This window comes from Adiantum capillus-veneris, chromosome 7 (genome assembly GCF_014529385.1).
Source record: "Adiantum capillus-veneris isolate H3 chromosome 7, ASM1452938v2, whole genome shotgun sequence".
Classification (NCBI taxonomy): Eukaryota; Viridiplantae; Streptophyta; class Polypodiopsida; order Polypodiales; family Pteridaceae; genus Adiantum; species Adiantum capillus-veneris.
The window spans coordinates 155005505-155025279 of NC_140937.1; the positions used below are offsets into that span (position 1 = coordinate 155005505).

The 19775-nt window shown below is 42.6% G+C and overlaps 1 protein-coding gene across 2 annotated transcripts; it reads left to right on the top strand.

Moving 5' to 3' along the window:
* The first annotated feature begins 1325 nt into the window (after positions 1-1325).
* On the top strand, positions 1326-18409 carry LOC147454868 (uncharacterized). 2 transcript variants are annotated; one of them, XM_086516691.1, is made up of 2 exons: positions 1326-2007; positions 18392-18409. In XM_086516691.1, the coding sequence occupies exon 1, from the start codon at positions 1423-1425 to the stop codon at positions 1993-1995; it is 573 nt and encodes a 190-aa protein (XP_086372817.1). In that variant the 5' UTR covers positions 1326-1422; the 3' UTR covers positions 1996-2007; positions 18392-18409. The 2 variants fall into 2 exon arrangements, with proteins under 2 accessions (XP_086372817.1, XP_086372816.1); XM_086516690.1 differs by lacking the exon at positions 18392-18409 and adding an exon at positions 3073-3473.
* Positions 18410-19775: the final 1366 nt, after the last annotated feature.

The window sequence follows — 19775 nt, forward strand, 5'->3', positions numbered from 1 at the left end:
TATTTGGTAGAGTCAGGTACCGGGCTTGTCGGACCAATAGGGAAAGGTAGAGTGATCGCCGATGAGAGGCGCACTTTAACTTGGACATTCAAGGGATTAGTTGGTTAAGCATGGGCGCCCAAGTGTGAATGGGGTGAGCTCCTATAAAAGCCAACTAAACCTAATTTTTACTCATTCTCTCATTTGTGCAATTGAAGAGTGCTCTTGCTCCATCTCCATCTTCTTCTTCTTCACCTCCTTGTGTGTGTGTGTGTGTGTGTGTGAGAGAGAGAGAGAGAGAGAGGGAGAGTGTGTGTGCGATCGAGCATTACGAAGGCACGACGGCGGCGAAGCGGTTGAGCGCGGCACGACTGCAGCTTCTTCTTCATCGCGGCGAGGAATCCACCACGAAGGCGAGCGTAGAGCGGTGAGTGACACACCCTTTGTTTTCTTGAGCTTGCTAGTTTAGGCTTGTTGTGTGCTTGGAGCCGTTTGTGGCTCGCATACGGTGTATTGGCAAGTCCCTTGCTTCGACAGTGCGGCAAGGAGCGCACAAGAACTATTTAATAAACATGATGGTAAATTTTTTGCACAGCTCGCGACAAACTGAGGATGTAGATGGTGTAGAAAAATCTTTGCCTTCTTCTCTCGCTTGATGCTAAACACACTAAGCCAATCCGCATCAGAAACATCATTTGCTTCGAGGTGTTGGAAAAGCTTAGCTTCCTTAACTTCAGACTACTACTGGCTCCACTTTTATTTTATTCATTACTTCCTAAGATGCTCATTGAGATTCCTTCTCTCTCCTCTCAAGTGAATGTGTCACTACCCTTACAAAAGAGTTATTCAGATTGGAACCCCCACCAACCCAACAAACACCCTCTCAATCCTCTTGTAACCACTTTAGCGCCCAGGTGACATTGCTCCATGGGGCCTGACGTATAACAAAAAAAAAAACAAATCTTACGTTCGCATCTGCATGTCGGCTCCCCTTCTCTCTCCTCTGTGTGCTGCCATACACTCCCATTCTCTCTCCTTTGCACGATGTAATCAAGATACCCTTGTGCACTTCAATCGAGACCTTGACGGTGCTACTCTTACTTCTCTGTGCATCTGGCAAGACTCGCTTAGATTTTTTTTTCTCCGAAAAATGTAGCACCTATACAATGTGTCTTTTTGAATCATCAATAAAACCGTGTATGATGTCCTAACAAGGAAAAATGTAGCACCTATTCGGGAATCTACAATTGACTTTTTAACAATGTGTCTTTTTGAATCATCAATAAAACCGTGTATGATGTCTATCACTTGTTTACAAATACAGGAAGAAGATATTTTGCAAGGGGCACAAGATAATGTTGGCGATGTATATAATGTCGAGTTGGAACATAGTTATCTGCTAGGGTTTACGCAGGTTTCGTTTCTCTGTGCGTTTGTTCCGAAATGAGTCCTCCAGGTGTCCTTCTAGCGTCTCCGGCAGCACAGGCCGGGGCTCAACACTTATGCAGATTGGCGCAGAACCCTCAAGCATTTTCCATAGCTGGTAGAGCCCACCTTAAGGCTCTCTTCATGCCCGCAGCGTTATCGCCTTTAACGAGCAAAGGGTTCCACGTCTCTGCTGCCTATAGCTCCAATAGATACAACAACAATTACAACGACTACTACGATGACATAGTCGTGGATATGGACCCGGAAAAGATGCTCAAACCAGGTGATCCCAACACTTTCCAAGCAACCATCCGCAAGGCAATGCCTGTGGGTTACTGGGTTACTATGCCAAGTGGGCGCGAGGCGTTCCTACCTGCCCAGGATCTAGGTTTTCTTGGTGGCCTTGAAAAGCTCAGGTCTATCTTCCAGCCCGGACAAGAAGTGACTGTGCGAGTAGTCACCCGCGGTGGCTCTGGTAGAGAGGTCCTTTCTTTGAAGAAACCTGACCCCAACAAACCTGACCCCCCACCCAAGCCCCTCAGGAAAGAGTTTGAAGGTGGCCGTCGGCGCCGCCCCTCCAACTATTGATAATTTCTAAAGGTTAGAAATCAGTCCCCTGTCATGCTTCCCTGCCTAATGATGAAGCTTTCATGTGTGTTCCGGCTGTGTGATTGCTTGCCTTTTTATTGTAAAAGACATCGTTTGGCTATCTGGGACATTGTAAAGTTTTAGACTTAGTTGGATTGATATGAGTCCATGCAAACATGGGGCTTCCTGCCTGTCCTCGATCATTAATCTGTTAGTGTTCAGATACGTGTTGTGTAGTTATGTCTCCTTAAGGATATTTGAATTAGTCTCTGCCACCAAATGTGTTTGTGACTTCGAAGTACCTAATGTTACAAGCCGCTCTTTTCTAGCCATGATCAGCTTTGATCAAATGCAGTGAAGACAGGAGTAAGCTTGACGTCCAATGCCACAAAGCATCAGGTTTGTGCTGGATTTGCGCTCTTGGTAAAAGTTGATGCCAAAAAATTTCCATTTTTGCCTTTGCTATGGCAGCATGCTCCCTATATATATAACATTAGTGGATGAGAGAGCCACTTCTTGTGCTAATTGTTCACAAATTTGTGTGTATTGTTCGGGAGTAGGGTTCTGCCATGGGATTTACTCGGGCAATGCTCGTCTTCAATGTTTGTCAAGAGTAGTGTTAACTTGGGCAATACTCATCTTCAATGTTTTGTAGAGTTTGTAGTGGGCAGGACTTGGTTGTGACTGGTTTTTATGCTATTGGTGGGGTTTCAAGCCATACAAGACTTGGGTGAGAGGAGATTTGCCAAGGGAAATCACGTAAGGACCATTGGGCATTCTTGCTGGTGGTAATGTTTCGTATTGTCTGACTTCAGATATACCCTGGGAAGCATAATTATTGTAGAGTGTCAGTGAAGAAAAAGAAGTGTAATATACTTCTCTGCAACAGCCACGGACAGTAATATCACATCCAAATGCTAGTTGTCCTATGGTCTGAATGCTTGTGTGCAATTTAAGTTGAAACATTACAAGGTATTCATAGAAACAATGGCTTAGAGCATGACATAACCTGTCGATTGAATGTCACTTTCTTAGATAATGGGTATGGTCATCACAGTGAGAATTGCCTTTGTGCAGTCTAAAGTAGCATCATGGGGGTGTAGCAACTCAATGCGAAGAGAACTTGGGAGAAACTTCAGACGGTGGGTGCATTCGAGTTGTCTGGGTTCAGATTATGGTGGAGTCAAAGAGCTCGCCTTTTCCTGCTGCCACACCCCTCAGCTCACATAGAACGGTGGGAAGTTACTATCTCGCCCCAGTCTCATCCAATCCAATAGGAGTATAAAGCAGAGGCTTCTAATTGGAGAATCTGCGCAAATCATCACCTTGTAATGCAAAAGAGACCACTTGTTACAAGAAACAGAAGTAGGGGTGAAGCAGACTTGGGGTCTGTTGATGCTTTGCCTTTTGTCTGCTTCTTGTGTGGCTTGTTTTTTCAATTGAAAGTAAGCAATAGTGGGGTGCTTTTCTTGGTGAAAGACAAATATAATCAGAAATAGGAAAATATAATTAAGAGCTGGTTGACCTCGGAAAGGGTTATGTAGAAAAAGGTTGGACCATAAGGTCTCACTGTCTCACAAGGCCTAAGTTATGTGATCCAGCAAGGAATTCCCCTAGATCATCTATTAATAGATGTCGTGTGCCATGGTCTTAGAGTTTGCAAGATATGCAAATTTGGTGGTAAGGGCCAACATGTTTTGGAGTATATTGACCAAATGCAGTGTGTGATCAATATGTGCACCCCAGAACTTTTTGCTACATTGACAAATGGAAAGGAGCATGCATGATGAGGGTTGTCGTAGCATAATATACAATGTACTAAGTGGTGCTCCTATGCATAAGTATGCAATGGCTTCACCCAAGTCCTTTGAATGTTGGATGTGCTCAAATTGTGCAAGGCCAGCTGGCTTTAAACATCTTTTTGTGTGCATTCCAACTATGAACATCCTATTTGTGCGTCTGAAAGCTTGTGTTGCAATTCATGGTCGTCGGCGCTGGTGGAGCCTGATGATGTGCTATATGGTCTCACATAGATGGGCCTGAAAGCTTGTGTTGTGAATTGAGAAGGTTGGGGCTGGTGGAGCATATATTGTGCCATATGGTCTCTTGCACACATGAGTGTCATAACATAGCACTAGAGCTCGATGAGCACTATTTATTTCCACAATGTTGATCACACGTCTTGCTCTCACAGACATGGGTGGTGGTGTTGTGGACAAAAGCACAAAGACAAGTATGATCTTTTTACTTGTGCAAATATGTATATTATGATCAAGCATTAAGATTTTGAGGCAGCAACAATTGCCGCGACATATTTCTGAGATTCTAGACTTGGTGGATGGTTCAATTGACGATTATGCAGACAATTATGCATGGTTTTTGGAAGTTGATGGTCCAAGATGAATAGAAAGAAAGTTGTGAGGTTGTGAAAGATGACAGTGAGGCGGGTAGTGCTGTACTGAACATGGTTTTGACGAACAGAGTTAAATAATTGATCTTGTGTATGTATAAAGATGTGTGCAAAACACAAGGTGATGGTCCAAGAATAATTGTTTATTAGCAACTGCATTGTCTTCCCTCGGCATGAGTGGAACTAGTTGCTAGGCTTTGGTAATTTACACTGTGGTTGCCTTGCCTTGCCTTGCCGTGCGCCATTTGGATGTGTAGAGTAGTTATATATAAACATTAGTGTGACAAATTAGGCATTGAAGTCTTGCGAGTGCTTTAACACAGTGTTTTAACTACTGCTTTTTAATCGTTGTAAATAGCATTGATACTAGTGATCTGGAGTGGTTTTTTGAAGCGTCTTCAAGGGTTTTTTTGGAGTACTTTACCTGTAGGTATTTCTTCCTTGAATTTAACAACGTTAATTCAAGAGCCTACCATCGGTAGGACTTTTGAGAGCACTCAGGTCTCAATTTGTTTTTGTGTTATCTCTGCTACGTTACCATTTCCTCAATTCTTCTAGCTACATTTCACTTGCTCCAACTCACTAATAATTATTGCACATATTAGAAATGTCCAGAGGTTCTACTTTTCTCGTCACGTAGCATGTAATGGCTATGTCGAGGTTGACCGCCTTTCGGTTGTTGAGGCGAAAAGGCAGATTCAAGGGGAGACTACCCGATTGTAGAGCCTGGGCGGTCGGACCAATGTGGACGGTGGGCCATACTTTATAATGGTCCAGGGGTGAGGGATAATCTCATTCTCTCATGGCTAGGTGGTGAGCTATTGATTAGACCCTCTTGTGGTGGAGTGCCCGTAACGGCATTATAGGTTTATAGCATTGGTGTTAGAGCTTGGTGTCGAGTTTCGTGCGAACGGACCCACCTAAGCTTTAAGCCACCTGCTACCGTCGTTGAGCATTGTACAAGCGTTGTTGGCATTGCTCGTCATCCCCAGCTAGAGCCGCCTCTTTCTGCCTCTTGTAGCGTCACTGCTTCGTAGAGCTACCACCTCGTTGCCATCAACACTCTACAGTCTTGTAGCATTGTGCACATGTGCTTCTTGTGTCTCCCGTCGTTTCCGGTACAACCTTGTAGCATCGTCGATTGTCGGCCACGACAGATGGTCGCCCGCAAGTTTCGTCACCCTACAACGCCGTCGACTAGTACTCCGTCCCCACACAACCCATTGCCGCTCTGCAGTGCCAGGGGGTTGCTTGCTCCAGCTCCGCCTACGTTGTGTTTCCGCCACCTCTTCGTTTAAAGAGCTCCAAGCTATCCATGTTTCACTTGCAATCAGGTTCACCACAAACACAAAAACAGGGAGGAGCGTATACCCCTTGCTGCCCTTGTCTGTTGGATTGCCACAATCCTCGGGAAGACCGGGGAAAACAGAGAGCAAAGAAGGGCTTTACATAGTATTACAGGTCACTAAAGAGCTAAAAAATTCAAGGATAAATTCAAGGCTTAAAGAATTAAGCTCGCCAAGAGGATCTTTGTGTTGGGATATAAGGAGCCGTTCGAGCTTACATATCTTCAAGAAATGTAATGCATAGCTATTGCTACGTCGGATTCGGCTACAAGATCTACCGGCCATGATCTCCATCGACTTTGTGCATGATTTGAGTCCTGTAGAGGACTTTTTCGACGCGCTATCGATTTTGACGGTGTTTTGCGACTCTCAGTAGAGAGAGGGGTGATTATGTTGGGTAAGCCTACCTTATGCCCTTAGTATGGGGACTCTCCCCAAGTCCACATGCATGATCACATATCCAAAATGATGCCCACATATGTGTACATTAGCCATGGACTTTTCTAGCACCTTTCCACTTGCATATGAAGACAATCGATAGGTAAAAAATAGCCCCAAAAAGGTGTGCACGAGTTTTGCCACTTGATACTCTCCTCTTGGGTTGATTTGAACGATTTTCTACCTCATTGATGATGTCACTCAAGTTGCCACTTTTTCTCCTATATATTGTGCTCATTTCTATGCTCAAATGCAATGTAACTTCATGCTCCAATGAGAACTTGACCAATTTCTATCATCTTGTGTTTTGTAAGTATTTTTTCATACTAAGGATTAGTGTTGTCCGATCATGAATGAGACACTAACCCATCCTCCTTGAGTATGGTAATCCTATCACGTGGTATTAGAGCCTATGGCTCATTCCTAGGTTTAACAATTCTACCATCGCTTTAGCAACTAGTACTCTTCCATTTATGTACAAAATCCATATTTGCTTTGGTTAATGCCTCGGGCATGTACCTTATGAAGTCAAGGTGCCACTACCCTTCATTAAACAAATCAAGTGATTCAGGGAGTAGTTTTAAGAAACCCTTTTGGCGGTGCATCCTCTATTTTCCCCTTTTGTTGGGTCAAGTACTCATGCATTGAAAATGGAAGAAACCTTCTTCTTTCAAGGCCCCAAGCCAATTTTGGCCGATTAGCTCTCATAAAGTCAAAATGGGTCCTACTTCCGTTGAGATTTTCATGGAAAAGGGGAGACAAATCAGCATACCCCACTTGCAAAGCTCAACACACGTTGTAGATGCTTCTTTTGAGTTCTCCTTCAACACAAAAGTTGTGGCCCAGCTTAGGGCGCACCCCCTTGTTGCATCAATGCGGCCAATTAAACCCCCTAGCTCCCGATTTAGCTTGATTGCAGAACAAGCCCACACGACACATGCGGCTCATATTCGCTTTATGCTACAAAACAACGCAATTCCTTGTAGGAGAAGTTGCACCCTACTGAGTGCTACATCCTCATCAAATTTCACGCGATTTCATCCAACATACCACACGCTAGCTGTAGATTATCGAAGTTGTAGAGTGTTTAGAATGCTATTCACTGCACTAAATGTGAGATTATTAGCTTCTAATTGCGCTAATCACCATGTCATTCACTCTTTGATGTCTTGCAAAGCTTGCACAAATGGTTTGGTGTTCACAATTGCTCTCGACATCGGCTTCTCTCCAATGCCAATCATCTACTCGTTTGAAGATATGTTTAAAAGGCTTATAGTGCACCCATGAGATGTATAGAGATCAGTGAGAGTTTTTACACTAATCAATTGATGTTTTACAGAGCTCATAAAGCTCTAAGAAGCCCTGATAAACCCACTCACCCTTTTCATTCTCTTGATATGTATGCTTAACTTCTTGATGAAGATAATGAAACCAAGCTCGACGTACTTTTATTTAGAGGTTTAGACACTACCCTCTTGAGGGAAAGACCTATTGTGAGTGCGTGAAAGTGGTGCGTGTGCAGACAGGAAGAAGTAAGAACGCAGTGCTGTGTGGGTGGAGCAGCTCACCACAATGTTTGTGTGAGAGAGTCCCTTATTCTTCTATTAGTAAAGAATAGTGTACAAGTACTGGCTGGTCGGGCGTCTCTGGCGTGTCCAGCCCGGTGTAAGAGGCACACCACCTTTACCCCAATAATATCCTACTTAAAGGCAAATGTGCCGATAAGTGGTACTACTATAGGACCTAGTAGTATGTACATGAGGTATAAGGAGGAAAGTCATCTCAACCTATGCCTATTGGCTCTCTCGAAGCCGATGCATGCTGTTGTATAGACTCTAGCGGTGTGCGGAAGCGTATGTCCTTGCTAGAATCAACATGTAGACCTTGCAAGTACCTATAATGACCTGCACTACTCCCCGATGCATCATGCTATTGTGAGTCCAAACTGCAAATGCTCTCACTGTAGCTGCTATGTCGGGTATCGACAGTAAGAGGTTGTATATGAGAGTCCCAAATGCTGATGAAATTCGTGTAACCTCAGCTAACCTATCCCTGGCAATCGCCTCTGCACTAAGTGCAATCCTTGCACCATCAAGACTAGAGACAAATAAATGTGATGAATCAAGGGTGCTCAAGACTAAGACCATCCCTGCATCCATCGTACCATGCTCTACTTGTCTTGGCATACCCGCATGTCAAAGAAATCCATATCGCTCATCTACATGGTAGGAGGCATCTATATCCTAAGAGGATCAATTTGCTGTGTCTCGCTAGAGCATTGCCGCTCTAGCTGTGCATCTACATATATGTCATGCACAACACTCTAGAGTTCATCCAGGAAAGATACATATCCAGTCTCTCGTTGGTATGACTATAATGTAATCGAGACTATGCCGTCTTACACGTGAATTACTGCTTTGCTCCTTGACTGGCAAAACACAGAATCTGTCACCACCAGCGATGACTGCTCTAGTCATGCAATCAAAGAGCTATCCTGCTCTACATGTCCCTGTCCTCAGACCCTACATGAACAACAAGCGAAGTGTTACACTACTCATTAGCAAAGTGTACTCGCCTAGACTACAAACGTATGCATGGCGACAGACTCACAGAGACTATGGCATCTCTAACACCAAGAATGTAGAGAAGAGTCGAACGAGCACCATGATGGCCTCACGCTATCACAAGCAAACCTCTCCTTGTCAAGTAAGACTCATATGTCAACTGAACATGACACCCATGATCTTTGAGCTGCGAGATGGAGATCAAACTTCTACGAGCATCAGGCACATACTGAACGTAATGGAGCACAAGCATACTCCCACTGACAAAGTACAAATGAATGTCACCCATAGCATGAACACCATCTTGTCTCAGAGTAGAAAACATGTTAAACCACTCCTTGCGAGGAGTAACATGGCGTAAAGCACTGCTGTTTAGTTGTCAATCGTGAGATAAATTCCACGCATGTCTGGGTAAACTTGCGGAAGTAGGAGTGTCTACCACAGTCATACTTTCAACAACAACCAACAAAATTCTCCCCGTTGTCTCCAATGCCTCAAACAACATCTCCTTATGTGCCCTGGTTTGCTACAATGCCAACAAATCATATGTCTGCTCCTCTGAGATCTACTTGATACACCAACCTGTGTATCCAATGACGAACTGTTACTACAAAATGCCATAACTAAGCGCAAAACGAGTCTATAGATCTGTCCACAGCAAGTGTAAATGCACGGTCTACAAGAGGATATTTGCTCAATACAATGCAAAAGAAAACTGGTTGATCAAAGACCTATCACCAAAACTATGGCAATGATAGCATAAAGCGCATAACCCTCTGCTAAAAATAAGAACCAATCATGCATAAATAATGACCATACACAATGAGAGCGCAAGCGAAATGACCATCTGCATAGACACAAGCCAAAACTTGGCTAACAACTCTCTAGCACTTGTCACAAAGTGCATAAAACCAGGCAAAAAGCCAGCAGAGTCACCTCTATAAAGCAGAGTCACCTCTATAACTGGAGCAAAATCTCAATGCAAATCTCAACCATAAACTGTATCCAAGATGCCAAAGTGGGAGAAGCTCTCGGCCACTATAAATTGACAAAATTTGTCAACAAAAAGATATGGCAAAGTGGGTGTAAACCTCGACTACTATAGTTCTCGAAAGAGGACTCAAAACCATAAACCAAACCCATTACTCAATGCCAATGAGTAGAAATGCCAAAATGGCTCCATAATTTCACATACAATGACAATCCACATCCAACGTACATCAAGGGAGAGACTGCACATAAGCAAGCGCTGAAAGAGGTGCAATCCAAAAAACTAATCAATATGGAAACAATGCTCTTAAGAGAGCTCACCGACACTCAAAAGTGCTCACCGAAATGCATGTACAATGGGAATCAACCATGTGCCATAACCATATGCAAATTCATCTGCAAAGACCATAGATTGAAGCACAAAATCACTGGCAAAGTATCCCGTGGAAACTTGTGAAAGAAGCTCCACCTATGTGCTCGAAAAACTGCATCTCTCAAGAGACCACTTTGATGGTGTGTAAACGCCTCTGTGATTCTTTGCCCAAATCTACTAAAAAATCCTCAAACCACAAGCTCTACACAAGCTGAAATTGCATCTTCAACTTAGAATTTATGCTCTCAACTTCGAGCACCTGACCAACGATATTTATGACAATAATGGACAACATTTTATGTCTATACTTATGAAAATTCATAGTAGTTTTCCTAGAAGATATACTACTCTATAGTAAATCTCAAAAAGAATACTTAGAACATTTGTGTCTGGTGTTCGAATTGTTGAAATAACATAAATTATTTGCGAAGAAAAGAAAATGTGATTTCTGAGACCGAGATTTATTATTTGGATCACGTCATATCCGCAAAGGGAATGCAGATGGAACCTAAGAAAGTGGAAGCTATTCTCGAGTGGCCAGTATCAAAAATTCTCAAAGAACTGTAGATTTTCTTGGGTAGATCGAGCTTTTACCTACAATATATAAAGGACTATGTAAAGATCATAGTCTTGTTGGCAGACCAGTTGAGGGCAAAAAGTAAGAACATAAGTTGGGAGGAAGACCAATAGAAAAGCTTTGAAAAGCTTAAGGTGGCTATAACGACTGCACTTATATTGACTATAGTGGATCCGAATAAGCTGTTTTTCTTGGAGATAGATGCAAGTAATGAGGCAGTTGGAGCCATGCTTATACAAAGGGGACGCCTGATTGCATTTGAAATTAAAAATTTAGATCTTGCCTAACGCAACTTCTTGAACTATGAGCGAGAGTTATTGGCTATAGTACATGCACTTAAAGGAGGAGACACCATTTATATGGTGCCACTTTTAAGGTCTAGATAGATCATGAAATTTTGAAATGACTTTCAAGTCATAAATAAATTGAAGGGTAGGTGGACGGAAATCCTACAGGAGTTTGACCTTCATATACATTACTAGAGAGGTAAATATAATGTAATGGCGGTTGCAATTAGTCGCATATGAATGAAGCTTCACAGTCTTCAAAAATGAGTTCTTGGAATCACTATGAGGGTTATGTGAGCACACCATCCTTTACAGAGGTCTGGCGAGTTGTACATGATCGCACTACTTCATAGACACGACCACCTCCCTTGTTGGCACGTAGTGCTAGTCGAAAGGAGAGACAAGCCGTAGGTGTGATAAGTAGGGAAGTAAGAATTAGTACAGAGAGACTAATCAAGACTTTCCGGTATAGTTTGGGGCCAAAGAGCTCTAACGTAGACCCTTCATCACCTTTGGCATCTTCAGTTTCAAAGGGGGATGATAAACTTCGTCGGGGGGAGAAGTATGCTAACTACTCCATTGACGACGGGTACTTACTCTACAAAGGTAGAGTGTGGGTACCAACTATTGGATGACTTTTGGTCCCGAATTCTGAAAGAAAGTCACGATAGTCCAAGTGCCGATCATCTCGGGATTCAAAAGACATATGCACTAGTTAAAAGACAATTCATTGGCTTAGTTTGTTTAAGGACGTCTAGACTTATGTTATGAATTGCAATAAGTTTCAAGTCAATAAACATAAACGTCTCAAGGTTGGGGGGCTACTCCATCCTTTGGAGATTCCTCAGGGAAAATGGGAAAGCATTTCCATGGACTATTATCGGTTTACCCAAGATGAGTTGAGGAAATGATTTTGTGTGGGTGGTAGTGGATAGGTTGACCAAAATAGCAAAGTTTATTGCCATTAAAAAATGATTAAAATGCCAGGGTTGGCAAATATCTTTATTGAATATCTATACAAGCTATATGGCCTGCTCACAGATATAGGGTCATCTAGAGATAAAAAGTTCAATAGTAATTTTGGAGGGAAGTCTTCAAAAAGTTGGATAATTCTCTGAGTATGAGTATAGCAAATCATCCGCAATCTATTGGTCAAACCAAAAAGCGTTAACCAAATCCTAGAGGACATATTGCATTTTTATGTAAGTAAGAAGCAGTCTAATTGGGGAGGATACTCACTCATTTTGGAAATTTCTTACGACATTTTCAAACATTAAACAATTGGATTTACACCGAGTTATGTTGATTATGGTTTCCAATAGAGATCTCCTATGGCTATAGGCTTAGGAAATGAGAATATTCAATATGTCAAGGATTTCTTTGAAGATATGAATGATAGGCTAAAGGCAATAAAGGAAAGCATTTGTAGTATACAAGATCGTGTTAAAACATATGCTGATAAAGGAAGAAGAAAAGTTACCTATGTAGAAGGTGACTTTGTATTCCTAAAGGTTCTTGCAAAGTCAAAAACTATGAAAGCGAAAAAGTGTGACAAACTTTCTCCTAGATACTGTGGTCCCTTTAAAGGTCTTAAAAAGATTGGGATGTAGCATATAAACTTGAGTTATTTGAGAGTTCTCAGGTTCACCCTGGCTTCCACATTAGTAAACTGAAGAAATCAGTTCACATTTTGGAGAATATAGTTTCTTTCCGAAGATTTTGGTTGACTTGATAGAGCCGCCAAAGGCATTACATGAACCGGAAAGGATTCTAGGGTATCAAGATAGACAAAGACATCATAAAGTGTACCATGAAATACTAGTTAAGTGGACATACTTAGACGAGGAAGCGGCAGCTTGGGAATGCCGTAGCTAAGAGAATTTCCCCTTGTTTTTGAAGATGAAAACTCTTTATAAGGGGGCATGAGTAATGCCATGTAGCCTATAATGGCTACATCCAAGTTGATCGGCTTTCATTCATTCAATCGGAAAGGTTTAGGGGGAGACCGCCTGGACGTAGTGTCTGGGGGGTCAGAACAATGTGGACATCACCACACGTTATAAGGGTCCAAGGATGAGGGGTAATCTAATTCTCTCATGGTTGGATGCTGAACTATCGACCAAACCCTCTTGTGGTGGAGTGTCCATAGCGGCATTATAGGTATTTAACATTGGTATCAGAGCCGGAGTGCGATTTTTGAGAGTTTTTTTCCATGTTGTTTTTGAGGATGAAAAATCTTTTGTTGGGGGGGGGGGGGGGGGGGGGGGGGGGGGGGGGGGGGGGGGGGGGGGGGGGGGGGGGGGGGGGGGTAAATTGTCACATAGAGTTTGTAAAGGCTGTGTGGGAAAGGTGAGATTCAAGGCAGGACGCCCGCGATCGTAGTTCCCGAGTGGCCGGACCAATGTGGACAACATAACACACCTATAAGGGTCCGAGGATGAGGGGTAATCTCATTGTCTCATGGCTGGGTGGTGATCTATCAACTAGATCCTCTTGTGGTGGAGTGCTCGTAGCGACATTATAGCTATTTAGCATTTCTAGTAGCTACAAATAAAAGAAACATGTTGTGTGGTAATTTTTATGTCAATGAGTAGGATATGTGGCAATGCAAACTACCCACTCCATGTAGAGGGGCTTTTAAACAACTTCAACAGGTTGAAGCTTTACTTAGACATAACTAATGTAGACAACACAATACAAACCAAGTGTAGCAAATTTCCAACACCTTAATCATTGTGGAATTCATTTAGTTTCCTTTTTAATCCCCCTTTATGCATCTTACTTTTAAGGAGGGCCCACACAATTTGATGTTTCCGTGGCCAAGGGGAACCATTGCATCTCTCTCATAAGCAAAGCCCCTAGCAAACCCGGTCATCAACTCACCAATTGAAGAGGTTGCCTAATTAAGCTTATGGTAGAGAAGACAATATTCACAAAGCTGGATTGCACAATGTGAAGATATACTTTTGCCTCCTTCTAGTAGGGGGCCTTGAAAACAATAAGCCACTAGTATGAGGGCCACTCCATTTCAGTGAGATCTTTTGGTAGCTTGCCCTCACTCATACTTTGCACTAAACTCCTTTGCTGAACAACAATATTTTCTATAAGCTGTGGGTACATCCTTGACCCTACTCATACAATAAAACTACTTAGATTGAGTAGATAAACACACTAACACAACCATAAAAACATAAGCATTTGCAAGTATGGGGGTTCTACTTTATCATTTGTTAAATAAAAACCTTCTTGGAATTCCTTATTGGAGTGCTTGTTTGAGGCGTGCCCTTGATTGGTGCTATGCAACAATAGTCACACACATAGGGAGAGGAGCTGCATAAAGAGCAAGGAGAGCACAGATGGTAGGGGACAAAGAAGCAACTATGTTCACTCAAGCTTGAGCATGAAATGGGGGCCATGGCACTACTTAAGAAGCGAGAGAGAGAGAGAGAGAGAGAGAGAGAGAGAGAGAGAGAGAGAGAGAGAGAGAGAGAGAGAGAGAGAGAGAGAGAGAGAGAGAGTACATAGAGCCCACCCTTGTGCCCATTAGACTACCCTAGGTCCCCGAACTTGCTTGACATTGCTGATGTCTAGAATGCTAGATGTGTAGTCTGCAACCCTCAAGTCAGTTGGGTGCTACGAAAAGCAAATGGTTGCCCAATGCTTTTAGGTGCAAAAGTAGGTTTAGCTAATTGGTGTGTCTTATAAAGAGCAAGGAGAGCAAAGATGGTAGGGGACAAAGAAGCAACTATGTTCACTCAAGCTTGAGCATGAAATGGGGGCCATGGCACTACTTAAGGGGAGAGAGAGAGAGAGAGAGAGAGAGAGAGAGAGAGCCCCCTTGTGCCCATTAGACTACCCTAGGTCCCCGAACTTGCTTGACATTGCTGATGTCTAGAATGCTAGATGTGTAGTCTGCAACCCTCAAGTCAGTTGGGCGCTACGAAAAGCCAATGGTTGCCCGATGCTTTTAGGTGCAAAAGTAGGTTTAGCTAATTGGTGTGTCTTATAAAATCTAGTAGATTTCTCTCTCTCTCTCTCTCTCATGTGGAGAAGAAAGATCTTTTCATGTTCAAGGTTTTAGAGGGCATGCAAAATGTTTGGTCCATTCTCTCTCTCTCTCTCTCTCTCTCTCTCTCTCTCTCTCTCTCTCTCTCTCTCTCTCTCTCTCTCTCTCTCTCTCTCGCAGCCATTTTGACATAGTAGACATTGATTCACTCTTTTGATCACAACTTCTTCATCCAAACTCCGATTTGGGCGATCTATAGCCTCAATTGAAGAGCACAACACCCTCCACACATTGATGTAAAAATAGAAATTTTTTGAGTTATGGAAGACTTGTTTTTTTTGTGCAGTAGCATTTCTAAAGTGAAGAGGTTCGAGGAAGTTGACTCTCATCTCTTATTTTACAGACATTGTTTTCGGGCACTCGCAAGGGTTCTTCTTCTTCAACAAGGTCCACAACCATTGGAATGTGCCTTAGACAACTATTCTAGGTTGGTAGTTAAAGTTAGCTCATACCATACATAAGACTTCAGATCAGACCAAAGAGTAACTGAAAGATAAAACTAGAATTGAAAAGAGATTATGACATTAAAACCGAGAAATGAAACTGGAGTTGTATTATTCAAATCAGACAATTATATAGAAGTGTAGTCAGTGAGACAAGTAAGCCTTCAACTTAATGAGAATTACAAAGCATGAACAACTCTTAGCTAAGAGTATGCCATAACACTAGGCTTAGGATTGGGGAATCTTTATAGAGTCCATAATATGACATAATTCAGACTCAACCACACAAATTTCATCTTTGACACTGATGGCCGGCTTTGAGAGGCTACGACCATCGGAACAACCCCATTCGGGGAGCTTATAATAAACAATTTTTTTTTCTTTCTTCCTAATTGCAGGTTGCCGCCATCCCCCCCCTTGCTCATGCGCATGCAGAAGGGACCGCATCCCCCCCCTCCCCCCCTCCATTATCACTACAAGCGGCCAAGCTCTCTCTCTCTCTCTCTCTCTCTCTCTCTCCCTTGCTCGTCACCAGCTAAGAAGGCGTAAGGAATAGTCTCTCTCTCTCTCTCTCTCTCTCTCTCTCTCTCTCTCTCTCTCTCTCTCTTTCCACACACACACACACACACACACACAACCCCATACACACACCCACACACACTCCCCTCACCCGCTTTCTCTCCATCTCTCTCTCTCTCTCTCTCTCTCTCTCTCTCTCTCTCTCCCCACCCTCGTTCACTCTCTCTCTCTCTCTCTTTCTCTCTCCCCCCCTCCCTTTCCTGTGTCAACGGCCAACGGATAAGCACTCTCTTTCTCTCTCTCACACCCACACCCACACCCACACACACACACACACACACACACACACACACACACACACACACACACACACACACACACACACACACACACACACAACACACACACACACACACACACACAGACACAGTAGTACTATTAAGGCTTTAGTTTTTCCCTCCTTCTATATATCCCCCCCCCCCCCCCCCCCCCCCCCAATCCTGAAGCACTCGTGGGATACTGACTTATAACATTCAACTTATGGCCTGTGGGACTATGCCCTTGCATAACAAATCTCTCCTAGAATTGGGCGTGAGTAAAACGCCGAGCTCTCATTGCAAATGGTAGGCAGCCTGCGCATCTGGGGTATGGATCTCCCCTAGCAAGGCTTTCTGTGCATCACTTGAAGACGCTACACAGCAGGGTGGCTTGCCTCTCTCATCGATCACGCTTAGGAAAATGCAGCTCAATCTCTATAAATAAGGTGAGGGCGCACCTTGCCCCTCACTTAGCTTGTGTATGTTTTTGTTGTTCTGACTAAAGGCAATATACCGTCTGCTTCACTGTCCGAGCTATGGAGCTCGCCGCTCAAAACACTTAGGTTTTTCTCTAGGCTTTTTTGAAAAAAATCTTTTGGTTATTTGTTGCTTCGAAAACAGTTAGTTAATACTACTTGCAGTAGTGCTCATAGCATAACATGGAACTGAATAACATTCATTAGGGTTTTTTCTTTACGAAGTTGTTTTGGCAATACTCTGCGTAGACTGGTTTTTTTCATAAAAACTGCTGTAGCCCTTAGATATGGTAGCAATGTATATTTTTCGACTGATGGGACTTATTAGAAGGATTGCGGGATTTGCTGACTAGTCTCTTGAGAAAAATATACATCATTGGGTATCTTGGCTTGGCTTAAGCCGTTGCAGGTCCCTGTCGTTTACCAACCTAACTAAGGTTTGTTCAAAAAAGGTGGCTCTGTTTTAAGCCGATACAGGCTTTTTCACTGGGCGCTCTTTTAGCCGACACTGGTTTTTTTGGGCTCTGTTTTAAGCCGACACTGGTCTTCTTCTTCTTTGTTCAAGCCTAACAGTAACCGAACATTACAATGTTTTGTATGATGACTAATCACTTGGCTTTGTTAAAAAAAAGGGAAAGGGGGGGAGGGGGGGGGGGGGTAAGTATATAGCTAATGCATTTAGCTATGGCCTGTAGCTAAGGCTAGTGACCGCATGAGAAGTGAATGGAACCTTGAGTTTTCTGAAAGCTTATGCTTGTTTTGGTGATAAAATTCTGTCTGACACCGACAAGGAGACGTTTGGCTTTTCTGTTTTAAGAAATATGGCAACTCTTGGACTTTGGCATAATACCTTCCCTCATGATTTCATATGGGGAGAAGGTGTTAAGGTTATCTTAACCCATCTAGCACCCAGGACAATGGAAACTTGAAGGTATCTTGGAGAAAAACAGGGCTGAAAACTACCGAACTGTATTGAATACTTAAGGAAAAACTTGAAGTTTTGAAGGTAAGTATATACTCTCAGCATAAAAAAAACTGGCCTTTGGCTCATGACATAAAGTTCCACTTGATACTCTATTTCGGATTGGTAAGTATATGGTTGCTACTGTTAGTATAAAGCATAGCTACCAAGCTATGAAGAAATCTTGGGAGATTGAAGGTAAGTATATGGTTGGTACCCTCAAAACTTGGCATAAATATCGAGATATGGCTCGAGAAATGAGGTTCCACTTAGTAAAATGGAATTTTTTTGATACTTTAGTGCTTAGTAAGTATATGGTTGCTACTATGGGCTCAAGCATAGCTACCAAGCTATGGCTTAGCAAGTAAACCTCACTATTCCTTAAAATTTTTTTCTAAAAGAAAACTCTTGATTCTTGGTGGACTTCACCACTCAAATTAGAAGGTAGATTATACCACTAATTTTGGAAGGAATATATAAAGAATGCTAAAAAATCTAATAAACTTAAAGCTTGTCTAAAGTAAGTAAATTTTGTAAGATGGACATGGATAACAAGTGATATGGACCATTGATACTTGTAAAACACATCCAAGGCTAACTGAATTGTTGTTTTGTTTGGATGGATGCAGGTAAGGACTCTATCTTATCTTGGAGGGTTTTCTTTTCTTTGGCAAGCAACATTACTGTGATGAACTACCCACTGAGGAACGGGGAAGTTTTTTTATTACCAATCTTACTGAAAGAGGACCTCTTTCCTACAATCATTGTACCTAAATAATTCTGATACTGAGTTATTTTTGTACATATCAGTTCATTGTTCCTTGGCCAGCTGTCTTTTGAATGTAAAAATTCAATTATGTCTTATTAGTTAAGATCTAAACAGCTACACACACACACACACACACACACTCTAGTATACTACACACTAGTAATAATTCAATTATGTCTTATTAGTTAAGATCTAAACAACTACACACACACACACACACACACACACACACACACACACACACACACACACACACACACACACACACTAGTATACTTGTCATAAGTTCTTTAAAATACCTCCCCCCCCCCCTCTCCCCCCCCCATGGTTGCATAATAATGATACCCTTTAGCCATGCCAATGGAAACTGCCATATAATGGGACTTTAACCCCGCTTAATCAAAGCGTGAAGAATCGAGTGATATCATCACACGGGGTAGGCGGCCCCTGTCCACTCTCTATCGCATTCCCTAGGCATTGGCACTTACAGGCTCGCGCAGTTGAGGGCAGCCGAATGCATTCAACCTGCTGGCTCTAGGAGCGTGCATGCCATTCTATATAAACTGAGGTGAGGGCATACTCTGGCCCTCACTTAGCCCTGGAGTAGGTCTTTTTTTCTGCTCATTTTCTCCACTGTTTGAACTTGTTAAAATGGAACTTGCAGCTCAAGTAACACAGGTACCTTACTACAAAGCTTCGGTTTTGGTTTGATTGTTGTTGCAGTACTATGCATGGTTGGTAAAGAAAGATGCCGTCTGAGTTATACACTGTGTATTTGTCTTAAACGTAAAGACAAACTTTTGAGCCATATGGCTTAGGATTTGAGCAGAGTAATGGTTTTTTTGAAGGGAATGCTTGCATGTAATCTAGGGGTCGTCGGCTCTGTAAAAAGCCGCTGCATAATTTGGTATATAAACTGCTACAACTGGGCATTGTTGTGGGCCTTGGGACTGCTTGTGCATAAAGAGAAACTAATTTTAGGCCTTTTTTGTTGACTTTACTAATGGGGAGAACACCTGAGTGAAAGGTGTAAGCTATACAGATTGCTATATTGGCTTTTTTGCCGCTTTAGGACTTTACCTGCGTTTTGTAGTAAGGTACATGGTTATGGGTTTTGTATTAATAAAGGGAACACCTGCATGAGCTGGTTGTCGTTACAGGCAGTTATATTGGCTCTGTTGTTTAGCCCGCTGCAGGACTTTACCTTTGCAGGCATAATGTGTTAAAACATTTGGTTTGGAAAT

Coding starts and splice junctions, on each gene's coding strand:
- LOC147454868 (XM_086516691.1), top strand. CDS start 1,423: ATGAGTCCTCCAGGTGTCCTTCTAGCGTCTCCGGCAGCACAGGCCGGG.